This window comes from Crocodylus siamensis, chromosome 10, assembly GCF_052110815.1.
Source record: "Crocodylus siamensis isolate JL-2025a chromosome 10, ASM5211081v1, whole genome shotgun sequence".
In the NCBI taxonomy this organism is placed as follows: domain Eukaryota; kingdom Metazoa; phylum Chordata; order Crocodylia; family Crocodylidae; genus Crocodylus; species Crocodylus siamensis.
Window position 1 is genome coordinate 36,254,416 of NC_143404.1, and position 22,691 is coordinate 36,277,106.

The window sequence follows — 22,691 nt, forward strand, 5'->3', positions numbered from 1 at the left end:
CCCCCGCGAGCCCCGGGCACTCCTGGGCGCCGAGTTGCATCTGGGCGCCGCTGCCCACCGGCCCTGGGCCCTCAGGGAGCGCCCGCGGCCCCTGGCTGCAGTGCGTGTTGTGTCCGACTCGGGCAACCGCCGACCTGTTCTCCTCTGCCCTCCCCAGCCAAACACACGTAACCTGGGGGGAGGGAGGGAGACTTGACACGTACGTGCCAGCCTGCTCTTTACCGTGACACCCCTTCCTCAGAGAGCGGGCGGCGTTTAGGCTGCTGGGCTAAGAAGTGGAAAAGGAGAGGAGCCCATAACCCCGAGAGGTGGGTTGGGCTGGAGTGGAGCTGTCTAAAGCCCAAGCCGGCTGTGTTTCTTCCTCTGCTTTCGGGGTTGCGATGTAAGCAAATGACTTGCTATGTTTTCCTTTAATCTCTTGCATGTTTTCCTCCCGTGGCAGTAGGATGGTTAAGGACCTTGTTTGATTGATGGGGGCTTGGCGAGCCTGCCTGTCTGTTGTGAGCCGTCCTGTTGGAGAGGGGCTCTCCCTTGCCTTCTCCCGAGTTTGGCTTCTAGAAATCACCTGGTTCCTGCGCTTCACTGTCAGAATTTGAAGTACCTGCTGATTTTTTTTCTCCTGGGGCAGCCAGAAGCGCGTGGTTTTGTGTGAGGACCTGCTCTCCCCAAATCGCCGAGGTTGCAGGCTCAGTGGGCCAGTGTTGTATCCTCTGCCCAAGGCTGCAGTCAGTGGCGGGTTCTTTTTCTTGCCCCCCTTCTTCCACAACCCCTGGCATGTTCAGCTCTCTTTACAGTGCATGGGAACTGATGTGTTGATTTCGGGTGTCAGAAAAAGAGTTGCTAGTTATTCTAAGTTTCACCTGGGAATGAATGAGCAGAACTGATCTAAAGTAGTGTGTGGAGAATGTAACTGTGTCTATCGTGCTCCAGATTCTGGTTCAGTCCTATACCATGTCATGCTGAAAAACAGAATTTGTCTCTCTTGTGTCTGGTGGGGGTGGGGGGCATTTAAAGATAAAAAGCCCCATTTCTTATAGCAGCTGTTTTTTGGGATCCAAGGTTTGGTGTTAAAGTTTAGTAAAGATTTCACTCCCATCCCATTCAAGGCACACTGCAGGAATGCTAGATGAGAGGAATTCAGCCTAGCCTGTCTCCATTTCTATATATATAAATATATATATTTGACTGTAGCTGATCTCAGTGGGACTCTCGGGTGTTCTGTTTCTATTACAATTTATTAATCTGCAGTAAAGCAATTACATGAGAAACCATCAAGTTTCAGCCAGCATATTCTTTCACAGTTTACTCCCTTTGCCTTTTCAGAGTTAAAAACAATGTGATCCTTACACTTGAAGTAGTTGAAATATGAATGAACATATTTTAGGTTAAAGCAGCAAATAATAAAAGCTGAAGTCTCTCGTTTTTAAATCTGCAGAAGGGGAATGCCAAGTTTCCCCATTACAGTAGTCCCACTGAGAAAGATCAGAAGACCCTAGAGTTAATAAAAACAATTCTGGGTTTTATTTTTCTTCAATATCACAGTTAGACATTGGAAAGTAGCAGATTGCTCTTGGATTGATTGGAGTCAAGTTAGATGGGCTAGTTATGTTGCCATGAAGAAGTCATTCATTTTCACCCTCAGAGAGAATTATTTTGTACAGTTTTGTTCGTTCTGTGCATTTGAGGAAGGGCCCCCACTTCCCCGCAACACAAGCGGTCTTTAGAAGAAATTCGCTGCACCCAGTTGGGGGAACTTCACAACAATTAACGGCAGCTACTTAGAAGTTCGTTTTAATCGGGTTAATTAAACGAAATCTGTTGATAAAAAACAAATATTAAATGTTTTCACGAATCATAAAACGTTTTAAGGAAAACTCCTACCAATGATCCCTTTTCTGTTAAAAATCATGGTCTCAGTATTTTATTTGGATATACTTCCAATCTTTCGTTTTCTCTTCATGTGGTCATCTCTATTAGTTATTTTTCCTATTCGGTAGCTTATTTGGAAGCATCTCAAATTGATTTTTGTTTTGCCGAGTGCTTGTGTCTAGCAGTGTTCATCTAGATGGGATCTTTTGTACTTAAGTGTTACAATTTTCGATCCTATTCTTTAAAAATGATGCTGCCTCTCTTTGAAGTTTAAATTAAAACTTTTTCGTTGCAAAAACTCGATCAGCAGCTATGAAAACTATCTCTATAAATTGTCATGATCGGAAACCTAGGAGCAAAATCTTTGAAAATGTTACTCTGGGATTCAAATGAACCAATTCACAAAAATCCAGACCCCAGTTACTAAGCTCTCGTCCAGCTGTACTGGTGGTTCAAAATCGCTGTGTCTTGTTCCTCAGGTTTAGACTTGGAAGCAGAAAAAGGTGGAAGCAAAAATACTTTCAAATGACAAGATTAGTACGGGGAGGGGGTTAAATCTTCTTGTGTTTATCCGAAGAGAGAAGTTTTCATTGATTGCTAGATTCCAGTTCAGCATTTAAACGTTTTGAATTAAAAGTGGGTTCATAACAAATAAAAAACAAACACTGTGGTTTTCAGACGCTGCTCATAGGCATTTTGGCTGCTATAACTTCAGAGCAGCGTTTCATACCGTCTGGTTTTGCCAGCGGCAGCCCTTAACAGGACACATTTCCTCCAGGTCAGTCGAAACGCTTTAAACTGAATCGACGCCGCGTGCGCCCTTCCCGCCCTTGTCTCCCCTCCGAACAGCAGGGTTTGAAACCCTCCGTTGTCCCCTCAGATCGCTTTGCAAATGAACCTCTCCTCTGATGTTGTACGTTTAGGAGGCACATAAATATTGACGTTGGCATGTGTGTTGTCTGGTAGTGGACCCGTAAAGGGGACAAAGAGACCACGATGAGTCTAGATTTCCGGTCCGAGTTGGATACAGGGCGGCTGCACAGGGAGGCGAAACTCCGGTGTCCCCTACGGGCTGCTGCTGCTGCTCCCCGCGCCGTGGAGGCGGTGGGTGTTAAGGTCTCCGGTCGCTACTTAACTTCGGTTTCTGCCTGGAGAAGGGGCTTATTCCTCAGCTGTCCGGATCGCTTGTCCCCTGATCGGAAATGCAGCCCGGGGTCGCTTTTGATCTTGCCTCCAGGGCTCGCTTTCCGGGCGCGTCCCAGGGTGCGTGGCCGGGGGAGCGGGGCTCCTGCTCCTGGCTTCATTTCTTGCCGGCGAGTACTTTTCGTGAGGCAGTTTAGGAGCTGTGGCTCGGGGGCACCGGCTGGGTGCCCCCAGGGAAGCCTGGCCGGGGTCTCTCCAGGCGTGTGCGGAGCGAGAGGCGCCCCCGCCTCAGGCAGAGGCGCTGGGAAGCCGGTGCCGGGCGGGGCAGAGCCTCTTGGTTCCGGGGAACCGGGCTTCCGCGGTCAGGGGGGTTGCAAAGGGCTGGCGGGTGGGACGGCGGAGAGCAGGGCAGCCGGCCGGGGTCCCAGCGCCTCTTCCCTGTGCCTGTCCCGGCTGCCAGGCAGTGCACCGCCCTGCACTGTGCGCCCCCGGCGCCGGGCACTGGACTGGCGGGGCGGGGCGGAGCGGAGCGGCGCTGCCCGCCGAGGGGCAAGCGGGGGACAAGGCTGTAGCTCAGCTGAGAGCCCCCGACCGGCAGCCAGGCTCCTTGGCCCCAGCGGTTGGGAGGCACCAGGTAGACGGGACAAGGCGAGCCCCAGAGGGCCAGGGGCTGGCGAAGGGCGGAAAGAGCCCTTCCTGTCCAGGCAGCCCCCGCAGCCCGGCACGGAGCCTCGGGCTGGGCTCTGGGGAGCGGGGAAAACGACTCGTCCCTCCAGGGGGTGGGGGTCCGGTGATGTGGGGACGCAGCCCAGTCGGGTCCCTGAGGCGAGCTCCGCGGCTCCGCGGGCCCGGCCCGGTGCTGCCTGGTCCCAGGCGCTGTTCGGGCTGCAGGCAGGACCGGGTCCCCACGCCCAGGCCGGGCGAGGTATGCGGGCTGCCGAGGGCTCTGTGCTGAGGATCAGGACACAAGGCTCCTGCTGGGGAGGGAAGCCCCAGCCCTGCCCTGCCTCCGACCCGCTCCCGCCCGAGCAGGAAGCGGCGGGCACCTGCCCGCTCCTGCCCTAAGCCCGGCCAGGGAAAGCTCCCTCTTCCCTTCCCTAAATTCCTTGCCTCGAGGGAAACCTGCCCAAGGCCCTCATGTCCCGCCTCTCTTCCCCCGCACGCAGCCCAGGTGTCCCCAGGTGCCGGGCCTGGGGCAGGCAGGGCGGCTGCGTCTCCCTGCCGGCCTTTCAAGGGCCCAGCTCCCCGCTGCCCCAGACGAGCCCTGCGGGGCGCTCCCGCCTCCCGGTGGCTCAGGGGACTGAGTGGCTGCCCCGGGGCCGGCCCAGGCGGGAGCCGCCCGAGCCCCGCGCCCCAGGACGTTCCTGGCATTTTTACCCGCTGAATTTTTGCCGCTAGCCGTTTCCTCCCCTCCGATTTATCATGGCAAGGACTGGAGGAAAGGGGCATGAGACTTAGTCATTTCCCTTAAAACCTCAACCAGCGAGAGGACATGTCAGCCGGCCTCTAGGAACCGATCCAGAGGGGTGAGAGCACAGGAGCCCACGGGGAGGAGGCGGGAGGGATCTCGGCTGTGCCTGGCCTTCAGATACAGCAAAGGTTGAGACCTGGAAAGAGGCAGTAGGGCCCGAGCTGGGCCTCGCTGCCTGCTGTGACCGGGCCAGAGGAGCTGGTGTTTCGGGCTGTGTTGCGATGCCTGGATCATCTGCAGCTTGTAACTAAAGGTGAGGGCGGACCGATGTGCGGGCGCGAAGGAGCGAGGTGCCTCCTGCACCGGCGAAGTCACTGGGTCGGTGGCCAGTGTCACCCTCCGGCTACAGCCGGGCAGGGGGTAGGCAGCGACCCCCAGGCAGGGCCCTGCCTCTCCCGTCCTCGGCGGGCTCGTCCTGCCCGGGGCCGGAGACACCGTCATGCCAGGAACAGCCCGGCGTGTCTGTCCCGCAGCTGGCGGGAGATGCTTGCTCAGGTGACTGGCGGCGCCGCCCGGGCCAGGCCGGGGCCGGAGCGGGACTAGCACCCGGCAGTGACGCAGGCCTCCTCCGCCCGGCCCGGTCCGTGCACTGCAGCGTGGCGGGCCCGGGCCGAGGGGGGAGAGAGGCGGCCCCGCTCAGTGCGCGGAGGGGCCGGGCCGGGCAGCGCTGCGGGCCGGGCCGGGCCGGGCTGGGCTGGGGCGAGCGGGCGGGGGGGGGGGGCCTGTGTGCGTGCGCGGGGGCAGCGCTGGTGCAGTGCGCAGCCCCGCCGCTGTGCCGGGCCGGGCCGGGCCAGGCCGGGCGGGAGCGGGGGAACAAGCCGGGCCGGGCCGAGCCGGGCCGGGCCGGGGGTGCCCGGCCGTGGGTCCGGCGCGGCGCTGCGCTGCGGTGCAGTGCGGCCGGGCCCGGGCGAGCGCCAGTCTGCCATGCTAGCGCCCTCTCCTCTCGTCTCCTCTCCTCTCCTCTCTCCCGCAGATCTCGCGAGAGCGGCCGGCTGGTGGCGGTGGGGGTTGCAGCAGCCGCGGCGGCGGCGGGCGGAGCAGGCAAGCGGCAGGAGGCGGCGGCAGCGGACGGCCGGACGGACGGACGGGCGGCCGGGCGCAGGGCGGGCGGCATCATGGCGGACAGAGACAGTGGCAGCGAGCAGGGCGGCGGCGGCGGGGGCGCGCCGGGCTCCGGGGGGCCGGGCTCGGGCGGCGGGGGGCCGGGGGGCGGCCTGCAGCACGAGACCCAGGAGCTGGCCTCCAAGCGGGTGGACATCCAGAACAAGCGCTTCTACCTGGACGTGAAGCAGAACGCCAAGGGCCGCTTCCTCAAGATCGCCGAGGTGGGCGCCGGCGGCAACAAGAGCCGCCTCACCCTGTCCATGTCGGTGGCCGTGGAGTTCCGAGACTACCTGGGCGACTTCATCGAGCACTACGCGCAGCTGGGCCCCAGCCAGCCCCCGGAGCTGGCGCAGGCCGCCGACGAGCCGCGCCGGGCGCTCAAGAGCGAGTTCCTGGTGCGGGAGAACCGCAAGTACTACATGGATCTGAAGGAGAACCAGCGCGGCCGCTTCCTCCGCATCCGCCAGACCGTCAACCGGGGCCCCGGCCTGGGCTCCACGCAGGGCCAGACCATCGCGCTACCCGCGCAGGGGCTCATCGAGTTCCGCGACGCCCTGGCCAAGCTCATCGACGACTACGGCGTGGAGGAGGAGCCCGCCGAGCTGCCCGAGGGCACCTCCTTGACTGTGGACAACAAGCGGTTCTTCTTCGACGTGGGCTCCAACAAGTACGGCGTGTTCATGCGGGTGAGCGAGGTGAAGCCCACCTACCGCAACTCCATCACCGTCCCCTACAAGGTGTGGGCCAAGTTCGGCCACACCTTCTGCAAGTACTCGGACGAGATGAAGAAGATCCAGGAGAAGCAGCGGGACAAGCGCGCCGCCGCCGCCGCCTCCGGGGGCGCCGGGGCAGAGCAGCAGCAGGAGACGGAGAGCAGCGCCGCCGCCGCCGCCGGGCCCCCCGGAGCCCTGCTGCAGGCCGACGAGCCCGAGGAGGATTGATCCCGACTCGCCTCCCTGCTGCCTCCCTGCCTGCTGCACAGAGACACACACAGAGACTTATACTGTAATAAAGAGAAACCGAGACACAGAACCAGAGAGAGAAATAATACAAAAAAAAGAGAGAGAAAAAAAAACAACAAAACAACAAAAAAAAAGTACCTGTTAATAACTCCAAGGGAGCACCACCCACCAACCAACCTCCACAAACTGACAGCTGAGCAACTTCTCCGACTTGCCACCCATCGCTGGATGTTCCTCCACTTTACCCACCATATAAAACAGTAAGCAGCTGCTAAAACAAACAAAACAAAAAAACAAAACAAAAAAAGTAATAACATTATATATGAACTGTGTTTCCTACTTGATTAAAATATAAAGAACTGAGTGTTTATTTCCCTAATTAACCAAGAACTTTTGTACACGTTTAAGCTATTATTATTAAAAGTGTTTGCAAAAATGGTCAAGATTATAATATTGCTGAATTATATAAAAAAAAGTCCTTTTCATGTTGAGCTAACATTTGACTTTAGCACAAAAAAGAGATATTTTAGAACACGTAAAATAATATTTTTAGTTTTTTCTTCTCATTTTGTTACCAAATTTCAAACCTTACATGGAGGTTATTATAGTATATTTGACACCCTATATACCTGTGATTAGAGATGTGTATATATATGAGGGCTAGGCATGCTGTGTGTCTGAGCTTTGTCTAAATGTTATGCAGAAGTTTGTAGAGTTAAAAGGTACGTAGGTTTAATTCATGCAAGGTAAACAATAAGTGCTCTCTTTTATACAATATGCATTGCATCTGGACCTTAAACATATAAAATGGTCAGTGAAACTTCTGTGAACATGAAGAAAAATTATTAAAAAAGGCATTTAAATGAAATTTGCTAACTTGTGATTTTTATGTTTGAACCAAAGTTATTCAAATAGTTTAAAGAGGAAAAAAAAAGGAAAAAAGTAAAGAATCTCCTCCCATAATATTTTTCTGCACCTGTTTGGTTTACAACTAAGTAGGCGTATTGTCATTATTGTGTATATGAGACGTACTTGTATTGTTCATAATATATTTTTTTTATTATGTGTACTTAAAGTACTTACCTAACGTGCAGCAATTTCCAGTAAACCTGTTTTTGGACAACAGGTAGTGAGTCTTTTGTGTGGTCACTGGCACTAGCACTATCTCCTAAACTTGTCAGAGGTCTGATCCTATACTTTGATTTGTGCCAGTGCTATTAACTTATGTAGGCCTGTTATAGAAATCAGTGCAACGCAATGATAGAGTAATCCTACTGAGCCATGGATTTTGAGTTTCATGTAAAAGTGAAAGCCAAGTGGTGTATGTAAAGGATTTCCATGTAGCTGTGGTGCTAGTTATTACTGGCTACATACATTATAAATGTAGTTGTGACCCCAAGTGTACAAGCCTTCTATCAAAAGTATGTACTTGTGAGTTGAATTAAAAGTGTAGGATGTGAAAATGCAGAATTTATCAGAACACTAATTTGTCAAATGTGTTCTCCAAATTGAAATGATTTGTTATAATAGAATTTTGCAGGTTATCTTTTAAAAACATTTGTGTGCTTTTAGTTGACTAACTTCTGCTGCTGTATAGTAAAATATTAATATATTTTTATCATTAAACTGCTGCATGACTATCATCATTATGATTGAAGAGGAAATGTTATAAAAGATGCCTTAAACAGTAATTTTTTTTGGTTGGACTTCTTTAGAAAGCATTTAAGAGAAATGAGAATCTTGTTCCACTCGAGTTTTTGGGATGCAATCGTTTTTCTTAAAATTCATGGCAAACTTAACCATGTAGTCCTAACTGCTGTAGGAAGAGGAAATTATCTGTGCTTCTTATTGATTGATTAGGATTGGGCTTAGGAGGGTGAAAAAAGTTTTTTTAAAGGAATTTTGTTTTCTGCTGTTTGTCATCATAAAATATAATTTCCTGTTTTGGGAGATGCACTGCAAGTGTCAAAACAAGCTATTTCCATTGTACCATGCATTTCACTTTAAAGAAGCTTGCTGTTGATATTCACAGGAAGGTAAATTGGTGATGACAGTAGTTAGGGATTTCTGTTTCTTTAACAATCACTGGAAATCATTAAATCTCTTCTTAATGGTGCACTTTCCTATTTCCAAATAGTAAAAATAAGCTTTCATAGTGCATAATGTGACTTTTGAAATGGTTCTCAAATGCATGTAAACATTGTCTAATAACCTGCTTTTTTAATTGGAGGGCTTGATGAGCAGTTTCAGTTGTACTTTAACTGTGATGTGGAAAGGACTGCATTCTCCATGCTGCTAGAGTAGTTAGGAGAGTTAATTGCTTTGGTTTTTGCTACTTGATTTATGTCTTGGTTCTACTGTTTATTACAGGTTTAAAAGTTGTTATTCTGCAGATTGACACACACTGCTCATAGTTTAAAATGTTTTACGTTATCAGCAATACATAGTGTGAGTCAATGAAAACACAGCAAAGTGTCCTTCCTAACCTTTGAGTTATTGCAAGAATTGTTAAATATATAGTCAGTTTTGGCCCTGGGAACAGACCTAAAGGGAAATCTTTACCTGTACAAATCAGATCCTCTTTGGGTCTGATTGGGTCAATATGTGCATGGGTTGTGCAGTTCCATTCATACCATTGCAGCTTAACCATTTTAGCAGAATTTTGTGAACAGTGTCTGAGATCTTGTGGTCAGGTGTTGTTTTTTTTGGGGGGTTTTTTTGGTTGTATTTTTCTTTTTAAATCCACATTCTATATATTCTAATGATGAAAGATTCAATAACTGTAAAGTGTTTTGGGTTTGTTTTTTGGTTTTTTGGCATTTTGCTCCCCCCCCCCCCGGGTGCTCGGTACTTTACCAAGGCTGTATATCTCAGTATTTAAAGCAAACTATGGTTGGGAAAACCCTGTTTAATGTTAGAAGAATAAAGGTATATTTGACCATATGTGTTGTTCTAAAAAGACAGTATGCTCAAATGTGCCAAGAAATCTAATTTCTGAGAAGTATGCCTTATATTTTTCCTTGACGATATGCTTTTAAATGTCTTGTAGAATAGGTCCAAGAGCATGATAACTACTTTATATGACTAAGTGCAAGAAAACTTGAAATTCATTGCAATACTGACATTCTTCTATTTTGAATTTAAAGGGACACTGTCAAGTAATTTACAATTAAAATATGACCTCCCTTTAAAGTGGTTATATTCTAACAGAGAATGTCCACTAAATTCTAAATCAGCTTTTTGTTTAAAATAAAATTGCTCTGTCTTTGAGAAATTAAAATAAAAAGTAAAAATTAGCCACTGTTGATTCATGCCTCTTATTTATTGTTCTGCTTATGAGGATGCTGCAAGAGGCAGCCATCCAGCCACAGGGGGAGCAAAAGTTAACTGACAAACCAGAACCGTGCCGAAATCAATATGAATGCCTATGATTATGAGGAAGTTTACAAATAAAGCTAAGATGACTTTTACATTATAGAAAGTGTATGTATTGGGGGGGGGGGGGAATTTAGCTATTTGCCAAATAGGAAAATCCAGTACAGGAGTGATGGAAGAGGGCATTGTACACAATGGAGACTTTTAAAAATTGACTATTTATTAAAAAAAAATACTTGACAGTGTCACTTTTTTGTGTATTCTCTGCAGGGGTTGAAATTTACTCAGTGTAGCATTCTTTGAGAAGTAGTACAAAATAGAACTTTACAACTGTAAAGAGTAGAAAGGCTGTCCACTTCAGGTGGCAAAACATAATAATCATATCAGGCAAGGCAGAAAGCTGCTGGTAATTTTAACCCCTGCTTACAGCAGACTGATAACTTTGGGAGCAATTACTTTGTTGCCTTTAAAATAGCACTGTAACCACCTTTTTATGATTAGCTGTAGTGTAACCTTTAACCCTTTCAAACTATGCAAGCTCTTAAATGTAAATTAGGGTTCAGTTAAAGATAGTGGATTATATTACAATCAGATGGCATTCATGCACTAACTGGAGTATATACAGATAAAGCTATTAGTTTGACGTGTATGCTAACAGCAAAATATAACATTACCTACCTACTCTAAAAATGACTTATTAATATTGTATAACAGGACTGTGGGATCGGGAGGGGATGTTACCTCTTACCTTCTTAAAGGGGGATTTAAACTTTTATAACTGTTTTTCCATCAAACTTTAATATTTTGTCAAATTTTTTAGGTATTTAATTTGTAAAATAGATTTTGCTTTGTACTGGCATACAGAAAATAGGGTATTGATTTAAACTTTATTGAAGCCAAGTGATCAAGTACATTTGTAATAAAATGTCAATGGATCTATATCAGTTGTACTCACTGTTTTCATTTCTTGTACGTTCTAATGCAGTGGTGCTGTATGTCTCCCAAGGAAAAAAAAAAAGCAAACTGAATTTGGGAAAAGGGGGATGGAAAGAGGGAGGAAAAGGATGAGCAATGATATTGCCAACTGAAGTGATTTTTTTTTTCATATCCAAGTAGCTTTTATTGTTAGTCATTGAAGATTTGGTAGATATGCGTTTTACTCAATGTAATACACACACTTTTTCAATAATGCTTCATGAAAACCTGAAGTCCTTGACAAACACATCTTTGCTTTAGGCTTCTACCTACATGATGGTTTATTACCTCTATACTCTTAAACTCACCTTTTGGATCCCTCCCAACCTTGGAATTAAAGGGGTGGGCAAAAAAAAACCCTCAACCCATTTAGGGTTTCTCTAAAGCTTTACAAGGTAGTGAACCATGTTATATTTTTGTACCTCTCCATGTTATTATGTCTCTTCTTCAAAGGTCTTTCCCATTTTTTCCCCCTAAACTAAACAACTTAAGCTTTTTGAGCAAAAAATTCTTAGCATCTTGGATTAAGGCCTCTGTGGATCCAGAAAACTTGGATCCCCACTCTGTCCAGACTGTTCATTTCCCATTTCAGGGCATATACCAAATCTGATTGACTGTTCCTATTATTTCTAAAGTTGTGGGAGCTAGAGGTGGAAATCCTGACATTAATGTACAAGAATGCTAAAACAGGTTTATATATTGAGAAGAAATGTAAGTGAAACAAATTCAAAAGAGTATAACTAGCAGCGATAGATGTTCATTCTCTGAACAACTCAGTTCATAGAAAATTACCTTTTATAACTGACTTCTCCAAAAACCTACTGCTCCTAAATCATGGTAGAGTTTGGAAAGATAGGGTTGTGCTAAAGTTAATTCTGGAGAGTTTGTTTGAAAGGACACTGTCAAGATTTTTTTTAATCATTGTTTTAAAATTCCATATTATGAACACTTTCAAATTTTAAAATATTTACATTTATTCTAACTTTACTTTTAAATTGCTGGCTGTCTTTAGCTATGCTTGGATGTTTGAAGAGTCACTGTCAATGTTGCCTTATAGACTATTTGAAAAGGACTTTAGTAGTTTCAGGTCCTATTCTCCTGAGTTATCTGTCTGTTTTTGTTTTTTTACAATTACATTTTCTAAGTATTTAATTACTTTCCGCTTATTTAGCTATGAATTATACTGATGATTAGGTAACAGACTTTTTGTCAAGTTTAGGGAGCGTTTCAGTGAAACAATGCTCACAGTGCTGTCAAACCAGCATTTTGATAAGATCAAGTAAGCAAGCTAGTAAGATTTTTTTTTCCTTCTTTGATCTATTAGTTATAGCAAACTTGTATGTTGCTTGTAACACTGAAAGATACCTTGAGACAGAAAAAAATCTGTCCCATTTGTTGGTCCTTTTATTCTGACTAGCCTCGTCTTGGTTTATAAGTTTCATGTTAACTGGTTCTCTGGTACTGGGCAAAATGCTTTCTGTGAGTTGCAGGGAAATGGCATAATTTAAAAAAAATCATAGAAGCTAAGTTTGAAGAATGTAAACATTTCATAACAATAGTTAATATTTTTAGACAAAACTTAACTTTGGACCTAAAATATTCTGTGGTGTTCTTCTTAAATCGACTTGTTCATGCTTTTTGTTTACTCTGTCAGTTTATTTTTGTCTACTTTTTTTGTCCTTCTGAAGTATTTCAGTTATTGGAAGTGCTGAGGCTTAGATCCACAAGTGCATAGCAGAGTTGACGTATATTGATTTGAAATGTATTTCATAGTTTTATGAAAGGTAGCATGTGATGATTACCAGGGCCATGCATTGAGTTGGTATATCATGTGAAGTGTAATAACTGTAGTTAACCTACAGGTGGCAGGTACCAAATTCTCAAACCTCAGGACTTGGTTTGTCATTGGATCAGTTGATCTATCCATATTTTACTGTATATTCAAAACATTTTAAATTACAACCAGACATATATGAGAAGGAAAGAGTAAAGCAGGAATTTGTGTTCTGAAGTACTCATTTCCAGATCTCTGGGACAATGTATTAAACAAAAAAAAAATGAAAATAAGAAAATTAATTGCTCTAAACAAACTGGCCAAGGAAAAGAGACTTTGACCAGGCAAGATATGGTCATGAAAAAGGAAGGGCAAAGCAGTCAGAGAGACGTACTATTCCCACTAGGAAAGGCTGTACTCTGGGATTTAGTCTTGGAGAAAGCCAAAGGAAAACTGTGTCTCCTTAGAAAGAACATCTGTACTTTTACCTCCGGAAATGACAGTCTTGGTCCACTATGGATAAAACATCAATGTGGAAAGAAAATAATTCAGCAACAGTACGTGGATTTGAAGGTTATATATTATAAAAGAATGATATGACTTTTCAAGCACCTTATAATTAGATTATTAAGCAGTAAATTTGCCATCAGTTAAATATTTAATCCAGAGGTAGGCATGCTGGCACAGGTGCCAGAACATGGCATCCAAAGGCATTTTGCTTGGCATGCACACCTCAGGGTAGATGGTGGGGAAGAGGCAGGGGCTGCACTGCCACAACAGGGATCAGGCCCCTCACGGCTCCATCACCATCCACCTCTGGCATGCCAACATCTTGCAAATTGAGGTTGAGGGTGTTTTTGGCACTCCAGCCAAAAACATTGCCAGCCCCTGATTTAATCAATTGCCTTATTAGCCCATGTACATCCTATTAGGGCACTATTAGTTCTCTCACCAAGGAGCAAGGATATAGCCAAGCTCTACTCAAACATTTCCCACAAATGTTACTGCAAGAAGGAGTGAGGGGGAGTCCTTCGGGTGAGGGAAAGGAGGAAGAATTGTAACGGTGGACATCTTAAGGGCTGTTCTTAAGTATACTTGTCAGACAGTGTGTGGTTCCCCAGATAACTGAATTTTCTCATGGATCAAAGATGAACGTTGTTCTTTCAACCTCCAGTTCATTTGTGCTGAGAGACTGGCCTTAAGAGCACCCCAAGCTCCATGGAGTCCACTCAGTTGAATGGGCATTTGACAATGGTTACCCAGTACATGCCTAGTAGTAAGGAAAGTGGGATGGAATACAGAGGGGCTTCAAAAAAGGCAATGCTGTCCTTGTGCCTTGGAAAAAGGTATAATCTCAGCAACCTTAAATTCATAAGTAAATGGAACCTAAAGGCAGCATTAAGCCTTGAAAGAATGAGACCATAAAGTCTGTATCTTTAAAAACAGTTAACAGTTGCTGTGCATTATACTTAAGGTATAATAACAAAAAACACAAAATATGGTGTTTAAGGTTGTTGTGAATGTTGTTTTAACAAGAAATTGAGACAGATTTTAACTAGAAAATATAAGTTGTATGTCAGGGAAATGTAACTGCAAGAGAAAATCAAGCTAGATCATTTGCCAACCTCATGGCAAAGTTTGACCAGCAATAAGAGTCAATTGGATCAATAATGGTTATATTCTCATTTGTTTGTATCTCTAAGGCCAATATGGGGGTACCAGCATAACTGAGAGGAGAATTTGGTCCTAAGAAGTTTAGTATGGAGGACAGTCTGCACTAATGACTTGTATTCTACTTGTATTGGGTTGATTTCAATGTCCATATAGACAAATCTGTCTTTGGATGACTTGAGAATTCATGATGACCACCTCCAGACTGTGGTAGGTAGTATCTATCTGTATAAATTCCAGCCCATGTTATCCATTTTGTATAGAGTTTAGTTTAATAGCTTAAGGTGCAGGTGTCCTACTGTTGTCTATTGTGCATGTCCAAACTTTATCCTTTATGTTAGAGGTGGAGATGCCTGTCTCTTACCAGGGAGGAGGAGTTACCCTTTTGGACAAAAACGGGGAGTTTGCACAGCCTAGTTGGGGAATAACAAAGATTAGATTACTGGTTGTGCAGTTGACTGTTCTGTTAATGGCCAATTGGTTTATTATCTGTCCTGGACTATGGGTAAGAGTGGCTCCTAAATCTCTTTCTTGGCATTTTTCTCAAAGGACACGAGTAGTATACTGAGGACTCGCAACCAATGAAGTGAGAGGGGAGTTAATGAAAGAGCTGGTTTCACGGTCTTATTCTGAATCTGACTGAGTGGGCTTTACTTCGCTTTTTTTTTTTTTAATCTTATTCTAAAGCCAGGCAGGAGGTGGAGAGAGATGTGCTTGCTTTTGGTGAGGAAGGAGCTTTGGGCTGCACCTGGCAGTCTAATAAAAAGACTTCCCTTTTGGCTAGTGGAAACTCCTGGAAAACTATAAAGGTGGCTATAGGAACTCAGTGTTTCCTTTAGGAATGTCAAGGTGCCAGTTTCATGTAAATGATTTGGAGCATTGCTTTAAAATGACATTTTTGACACTGGCAAACTTTAATGCATTGTCTTCCTTAGAGTTTTCTGTTTTATTAAGAAGACTGGCAAGACTGCTTAGATTAACTGGACTTCCTAGGTCATCCTGGAACGAATCAATTTGGGTTTAGTCCTGAAATCAGTGGTGAGGCAGTACTTTGGGTTGCACTGTTTGCTGTCCTTCTGATGTGATAAATAATCATGTGTCTTTGCTGATTCATTTTGATCTGTTAGTTAGCTTAACCATGAAGTGATGTTTTGTTTGCAAACCTTTGCGGTAGCATATGAGAGGCTATCCTGAATATGTCTCTTTCTGAGCGATCTTGTATCAGTATTGGCTAATTGCTTAGATGTCTTGAGGTTTCCACATTATTCTGTTCTGCTGTCTGTCTTAATTGATGCACCTGTGACCATTCAATATGGTTTGTAAGGAAATTGGAGCTATGATGTCCCAACTATGGAAATGAAACCTAATTTTATATTTTTATCAAGTTGAACATGGCACAGTGTAGTAATTTACCAGTGCTTAACTGAGACTTTAGCTTGAAGGTAGACTAGTAATATGGGTAGTACTGCATCTAAGACCTGGGTAACTTTTATTGGCTGAAATAAAGTTTAGAGAATTGTCAGAGGATCACTCTTTCATTCATGACAGTGTGGATGATAGGGCACCAAGAGTAGACAAGAATTCTAATTTTTAAATTGTGCATAAGTAAAAAATCCTGGTTCTGTTAGATGTCTTCTTCATGGGGGCTCTACTCCAGATGTACGAGAGGTGCGAGTTTATCTTTTTTAGATTCCATGCGGACAAGGTGTCTTATCACAATTATGCATAAATGGTAATTTCTTGGGCTACAAGACCTTGCTAGAGTTTATATCACAAGAGTGGATTCCTGTAGTGCTTCCCCAAAGAGCATGACCTACTAGTTTTTAACAATCTGCCTTGGTTTCCATTTAGTTTCTGAACACAATGGAAGATGGGGCCTTTTATTCTATATAGGGCGTGTATACATGTCACCCTATGGCGACATAGCAGTGTGCTACAGCGACATAGTGATCACATGGGTCTCCACATGATCGGCAGCTATGTTGTTGTAGTGGAGCACTCCCCCAGTATAGTGTGTTGCTATGGTGACGTAGTGGTAAAATCTAAACATGCACCGCGCACACGGCATAGTTTCATAGTTGATGATATGCTCAGGTCCCTTCCGACCATATCAAGTCCAACCCCTTGCCATGGGCAGGAAAGGATGCTGGGGTCAAATGACCCCGGCAAGGTGATTGTCTAGCCTCCTTTTGAAGACCCTCAGGGTAGGAGCCAGCACCACTTCCCTTGGAAGTTGGTTCCAGATCCTAGTTGCCCTGACTGTGAAGTAGTGCCTCCTGATGTCTAGCCTGAACCTACTCTCAGTGAACTAGTGACCATTATTCCTAGTTATGGCCATTATTCCTAGTAACCATTATTCCCAGTAACTGCCCATACTGCGCTGTGCTTTAGTACTTCCAGAAAGAAGTACTAAAGCATGATGCCATATAGTCTCCTACAGTTTGAGGCCTGATCAACCTTGGCTGCCTTCCTTATATAAGGTATGGGATCTGAAATAAAAAAGTGCCCAAATTGACATGGAAGGGAACTGAAGGCAAGGAGAGAATTTTTTTCAGACTAGTGGTTCTCTATAGAATCTTCTTTCTGTATTAGTCCCACAGAGCCAGGCTTCTGATTTCTGTGCAATTTGAAAAATATCCCCTAAAGCTTTTAAGAGATTGAATTTAAGGTGTGAATTGGGGATTTATAAAAGGTGGCACTTATAACTCCCAATACATTGCTGGGGAGAAGAATTTATAACTTAACATTGGTTTATCAAGTTGTCTTGTTTTAAATGGGTAGATACAGTTTCTTTAAAAATCTGCATTGGTAGCACCAGAGGTAGACTAGATGACCCAGTATTCTTATCAGTACAATTTCATAACTCATAAATAATATCCTTTCTTCAGAGGAATATTTTATGGAATAATTTGCCTCTAGAAATGATGGTGTCATTGGGACTAAGGCAAAACTGTAAAGAACAACTTGATACGGGATCTGTAGAAGTCTTTTAGTGCTCGCTAACAGTGTTGCATGGTAATGTGCTACACTGCCTAGGAGCTGTTTTCTACAATATTTCTGAGTTAAATAATTAAAATTCACATGTTATGGTCATTTTTCTTGTAGTCCACATATGTAGTTTCAGTTTCAATCAGGCTACATTAACAGGATTTTTTTTTTTTGGCAAGAAAAAATATTGGGCTTCCATTCTGCATTAACCAATAAAAGTCCTGGAAAATTAATTTCTCTCAACTTTTATATGTTGAATAGAACTCCTTGGTCAGTGCACTGAAGTAAAACAAATCCAACTAAATAACTTAAAACAAACTTTTATTTGTAACTCAAGAGGTAAAATTTCATGTCTAGTCACACAATAAAAACATAGTTCAGTTATGGAAGTAGAAGGCAAACAGATCATCTGGAAGCTTCCTAGCTTACTTTAAAGTATGATTGCTTACTGTGACACTTGTACATGTCTGTGTACACAGTGCAAGCAGCCAGTAGTCCTCAAAGCCCAAGTACAGAACCCTGAGGCCAAAGCTGCTGAACTGGGAAAGAAAGAAATGGAATTATGTACAAAAAGAGCATATGCCAGTAGGAGGCTCTAGACTGGGCTCACCACAGGACTGGCTCCCTCTGCCCTCCAAACTGAGAAAGTTTCTCTCATTATTGGAAAATGAGGAAATGGAGCAACCAAACCTTAATTGGAAATTTTACCTTATGGTAGAAAAGAATGATCATTCTTTTTCATTCAGAAAGCCACTTCAGAAGATAGGGATATTGTAGTGAGCTGTCAAGAGACTGAGATAGCTATGTCTTTAATGATTGACTATGTTCCTAACTGCTACTGTGCATGTGGTTGCTACAAGACTCACTTGTTAATTGCTGATAGGTGCAAAAGTAACAGACAGATCTTATGAAACATATAAATAGACCTATAGTAAAAGACTGCAAGCAGCTTTTGGTTGCTACATATTGGTACCAAAGGTATAGAGATGTCCAGGATACTAAATACATGGCTAAGTAGAGGGCTTTATTTCAGAATGCATGGTACCTTTTTCTTAACTACATACTGAACTACATGCAGAGCAAGCGAGATGGAAAGAGGAGCTTTAGGGTGTTTAATGTGTGTTGTTGGGAAGATGATGTAAAGAGTAGGGGAACTAATTAAACTGAGCACCAAGGAACTTTTTAGATAGGAGCAGCTTATATAGGAATAGACTGAGTTCTGCTCCAACCAAAGTAGAACCAGACTGGTGGCACAGAATGTTGATAAGGTTTTGGGAGGATTATTTAAATGAAGGGTTGGGGGTAAACTGACAGGTGCTGGAGAGCAATTGGGTTGGACTAAAACATTTACTGGAGATGCCACTAATAGGGATCTCAGTATCTAGTAAAAGGAGTGGAAGTGGAGCACCAGCAGGTTGTGAACGCAACAGTATATTCTAGAAAAGGAACAGGATCTCAGACCAAGGAGTTAAATAAGAAATAGGCACCCAGCCAAAATAAAAACTATAAATGTCTTTATACCAGTGTGAGAAGCTTAAAACAAAAATAGATGAACTAGAATGCCAGGTTGTGTAAGGGGACCTTGACATAATAGGCATTATTGAAACACGATGGAATGATAAAAATCAATGGGATACTGTATTACCTTATTATAAGCCATACAAGAAGGACAGAATAGGTCGTAGAGGTAGTGGAGTAGTACTACATCTAAAACAATTTCCATAGAGTATAAAAGGAAATTGGACTGGTGAGGCTCATACAATAGAATCTGCATGGATATAAATCCCAAGTCATAACACAGGTAGGTTGTAGAGTTGTTTCTGTCTTCCAGATCATAAAAAGACCTAGTGATTTGTACTAGTGTTGAAGGAGATAAGAGGCAGCTGAACATTCATAAAACTGTAAGAAGAGGTGACTTCAGCCATTAACATATAAAATGACCAGATTTCAGTGGTTTGAAAAAGTAGTTTCTTGACACCTCAAATGTTTGCTTCTTGTAACAGCTTATTTAAGAGCTTGTGTAATACAAAGGAATTGTTCAAGAAGTATGGATGGTTGAGTTGGTAAGAAGTAGTGACCAGACTATTTACATGTTCAGCATCTTTGGAAGGGAAGAGTCATACCCAAAATCAGCCTAATGGTTTAAACTTTGGGAAGAACTTCATGAAAACAAGAGCACTAGTCAGGTGACCCTAAAGTCAAGAGTGACATGAGAAACTTCAAAATCCTTAATAAGCAAGGTGATACATAGATAAGTATCCTAGAAGCTCATAAATATCAGACATTCAGAGTTCTTAAATGAAAGTCAGACCATAAATCAGTGCAGTAAAATGGAAAGTTACATGAGAAGGGACTATCTTTCAAAAAATGGAAGCCCAACCACAGTGAAGTGGATACAAAGAAGCATGAAATATGGCAGGTAACATGTAAGTGGAAATTAAAAGGGTTAAGATGGATTTTGAAGAGCTAAAGACCTCAGAGCAAAATAATGTTTAAGCATATAAGGTTGGAGAGTCTGGAGAAAGTCAGAGTTCATTGGACTACCATAATTTAAAAGGAGTATGTAATTTTTCTGTAATGTCCTCTTCTTCAAGTGATTTCTCAGCTTCAGTATTCAGTACAGAGGATGTTTGAGAGGTACCTATCCTTGATCTATTCTTTTTGGGTAATAAAGATGGGCTACTCTTAAAGGCAGGCTGAAGTATCTAAAGAGGAGGTAGTGGAACAAACTAATATGTCAAAGCTGTCACCAAAACCAGAGGTTTTTACACCTAGGAATTCTGAAGGAACATGAGAACAAAGGAGCTGAGTTACTAACAAAAACAACTTCTCATTAAAAGTGGTGATCTTGAGGACTAGAGGCTAACAAATACTGTATTTATTTAACAAAAAAAAAGAAGAATTATTTTGTGAATTACATACTGGTGATCCCTTACTTGATTACCAGGGAGATTATCTGAAGTGGTAGAACACCTAACTGAATATGGTAGACATTAAATCAGCCTGGCTTCTGTAAAGGAAAATTGTGCTTCTCTAATCTGTTAGATCAGGGATGTCAAACTCCCTTCACAGCCTGGGTGATATCTGGACTGCAGGACTCTTTGCAGGCTGGATCCAGCACAGGGCATGGCGTGGTTCCAGACCAAAGCACATGGTGACAGAGGCAGCTCTGACATGGTAGTGACAGTTCCAGCTTCTGCCATGTGCTGGTGCCAGAGCTTGATGAGTTTTAATTTAAAATAATCATTCAGAAAGATCAGCCTCTCTCCAATATCCAGCCGTGGTCAATAAAAACAACTGAAGGTATCTAAAAGAATGGGATAGAAAACAATAGCCAAAATATGCTACTATTAAAATTATTTTGCCTCCCTCTACAGAATCTGCTAGGGCCCATGGTCAGATGGAATATAGGACACTGGACTGGGTGGACTACTAGCCCGATCTGGCACAATAACTTCCCTATTCATAATATTTTTTTCTATTCACTTTGTTCTTCAGTTTTTCGTTGTTAGGCACCAAGTACACTCCATTCTTATTATGAGGCATTCTGTAATAATAGATCCTCTGATATAAAACTCATATTTTGGAACTTTCCAAAGTTTTATCCCAAGGTCCTGGGTTTTTTGGTTATTAAAAGGTTACTCCAAATTCTAAAGTCCCAAGCAAGCTCTGTTACAAGGTTCAGGTCCATTAAATGTTTAGAGTAAAGCTTTTATTGATTGTAAATAGTATAGTTTAATAGGTCTCTGGGACATTCCAATGCTTTTCTTCATGAGTTGGCAGTTGCCATTATAGGACTCAAATTTTTGATTTACATTTTTCCAGAAATATTAAATTCAGTGTAATACTCAACATTTTAGTTAAATTATGTAATCTGGCTGTAAAGTTGCTTCATGTAGGCCCCATATATTATGTTTGCATGACAACTATTTCTTACAGAAAAATGCAATAATCTACCATGTTTGCTGTTCAGTAATTTGGGATCTGACCCTTTACATTTGCCCCTTGATAGTTTCATGCACAGAAACTGCACAGGGAAAATTTATTTTTAAAGTTTACTTTTCATCTTTTTGCAATAGCTTATATTTGAAGTTCGATGGAAAGTTTCTACAGACAAATCAGAAAAAAAGCATTCTTCTATTGATCAGGATAACACTAATTTATATTTTTAAAGGAAGTACACCAAATTGTAAAACTACAAGGATATTTTTAAGGATTGTTCTAAAACTTGTATTAATTTATACTAAGAATTTTTTCAAATGTGTTGTATGTCTTCCTTTAAATTATTCTAGTTACGGAATATAGATAGATGTTGCTGGGGTTCTGCAAACGAGTGCTGTGTTTCTGATTTCTTTGGACTAGGTGTGTGTGTGTGCGCCTGTCTGGCTGGCTGAAAGGTGACTTGAAGAAAGAAAAATGAGTTTATACCCTTTTATACTGCTTTATGATATGCATATATGGGGGGGGCAGTTTCTTCCTGGTTTTCACAGTACAAATATCAGGAATGTCCAGTCTTGTCTTCCCTGTTTTAGTTGCTATGGGTATTCCTAGAAGGGCCCAGATACTGTATTTTCTCTCATACAGCATGCACCTTTTCCCCAAAATCAGCTCCCCCAAATTGGGCTGTGTCTTAAGTGGGGAAGCTATTTTCTTTTCTGGAAAAGAAGCAGGCCCGGGGATTCTGCATGCTATGCAGCTGCCAAGATGGCTGTGCTTGCATTTGGTTCAGCAAACTTAAGAGGGCACAGTCCTGTGTTAACCTTCTCACAGCTGTCCTCTTGGATGAGTATTGTTAACTAGGGCCTGGTAAGGCAGCAAGCTACTGGCAATATTGTGATGAGGCATATGATGTGGAAACACTTTATTTACAGAAACTTATATAAAGGACTGCTAACAGTAAAGGAATGAACAGTCTTGCCACTGCCTTTGCAGGGGTCTGCCTTTGCAAGGGTCTGAATGACATAAGATAAGTCACCCCTGGCAAGTCCTCTAGGAAATATGGCATCTCAGGAAACAGACTGGGTGAGGCAGCGGGCAACTGGAATGTCCTCCACACTGTATTTCCAGGAGAGCTTACTCTGTCACAGTCAGCCATGACTTTCATGCCTTTCAAAAACAAGTTACTTGTTTTATTGAGGGGGCATGTTGTATGCAAGGAAATACAGTATGTGGAGTGGGAGGTCACTCAGCTCCCACTCCACAAAATGAAGGCTAAGATGAAGTGACAAGAAGTTGGGTTTTTTGTTTTTTTAAATCTGTTTTCAAATACTTTGGTGACACTGTGCCACCTTAGAGCACATACAAATACTTAGAAATCTAGATTTAAGGGTCATAGATGTTGCATCTTTAAGGGTTGTTT

At 43.6% G+C, this 22,691-nt stretch overlaps 2 protein-coding genes across 6 annotated transcripts in view; both read left to right on the forward strand.

Moving 5' to 3' along the window:
* Positions 1 to 5,592, forward strand: LOC149856424 (uncharacterized). Its single transcript, XM_090065053.1, has 2 exons — positions 1 to 4,736; positions 5,457 to 5,592. The coding sequence occupies exon 1, from the start codon at positions 2,866 to 2,868 to the stop codon at positions 4,075 to 4,077; it is 1,212 nt and encodes a 403-aa protein (XP_089921179.1). The 5' UTR covers positions 1 to 2,865; the 3' UTR covers positions 4,078 to 4,736; positions 5,457 to 5,592.
* Positions 5,315 to 22,691, forward strand: part of PURA (purine rich element binding protein A) — a 22,778-nt gene continuing 5,401 nt past the window's right edge. For all 5 annotated transcript variants that reach the window (XM_090065054.1, XM_090065056.1, XM_090065055.1 and 2 more), the window contains exon 1: positions 5,315 to 6,809. In XM_090065054.1, coding sequence (XP_089921180.1) covers positions 5,599 to 6,528 — 930 coding nt within the window. In that variant the 5' untranslated portion in view covers positions 5,315 to 5,598 and the 3' untranslated portion in view covers positions 6,529 to 6,809. The remainder of the gene's footprint in view (positions 6,810 to 22,691) is intronic.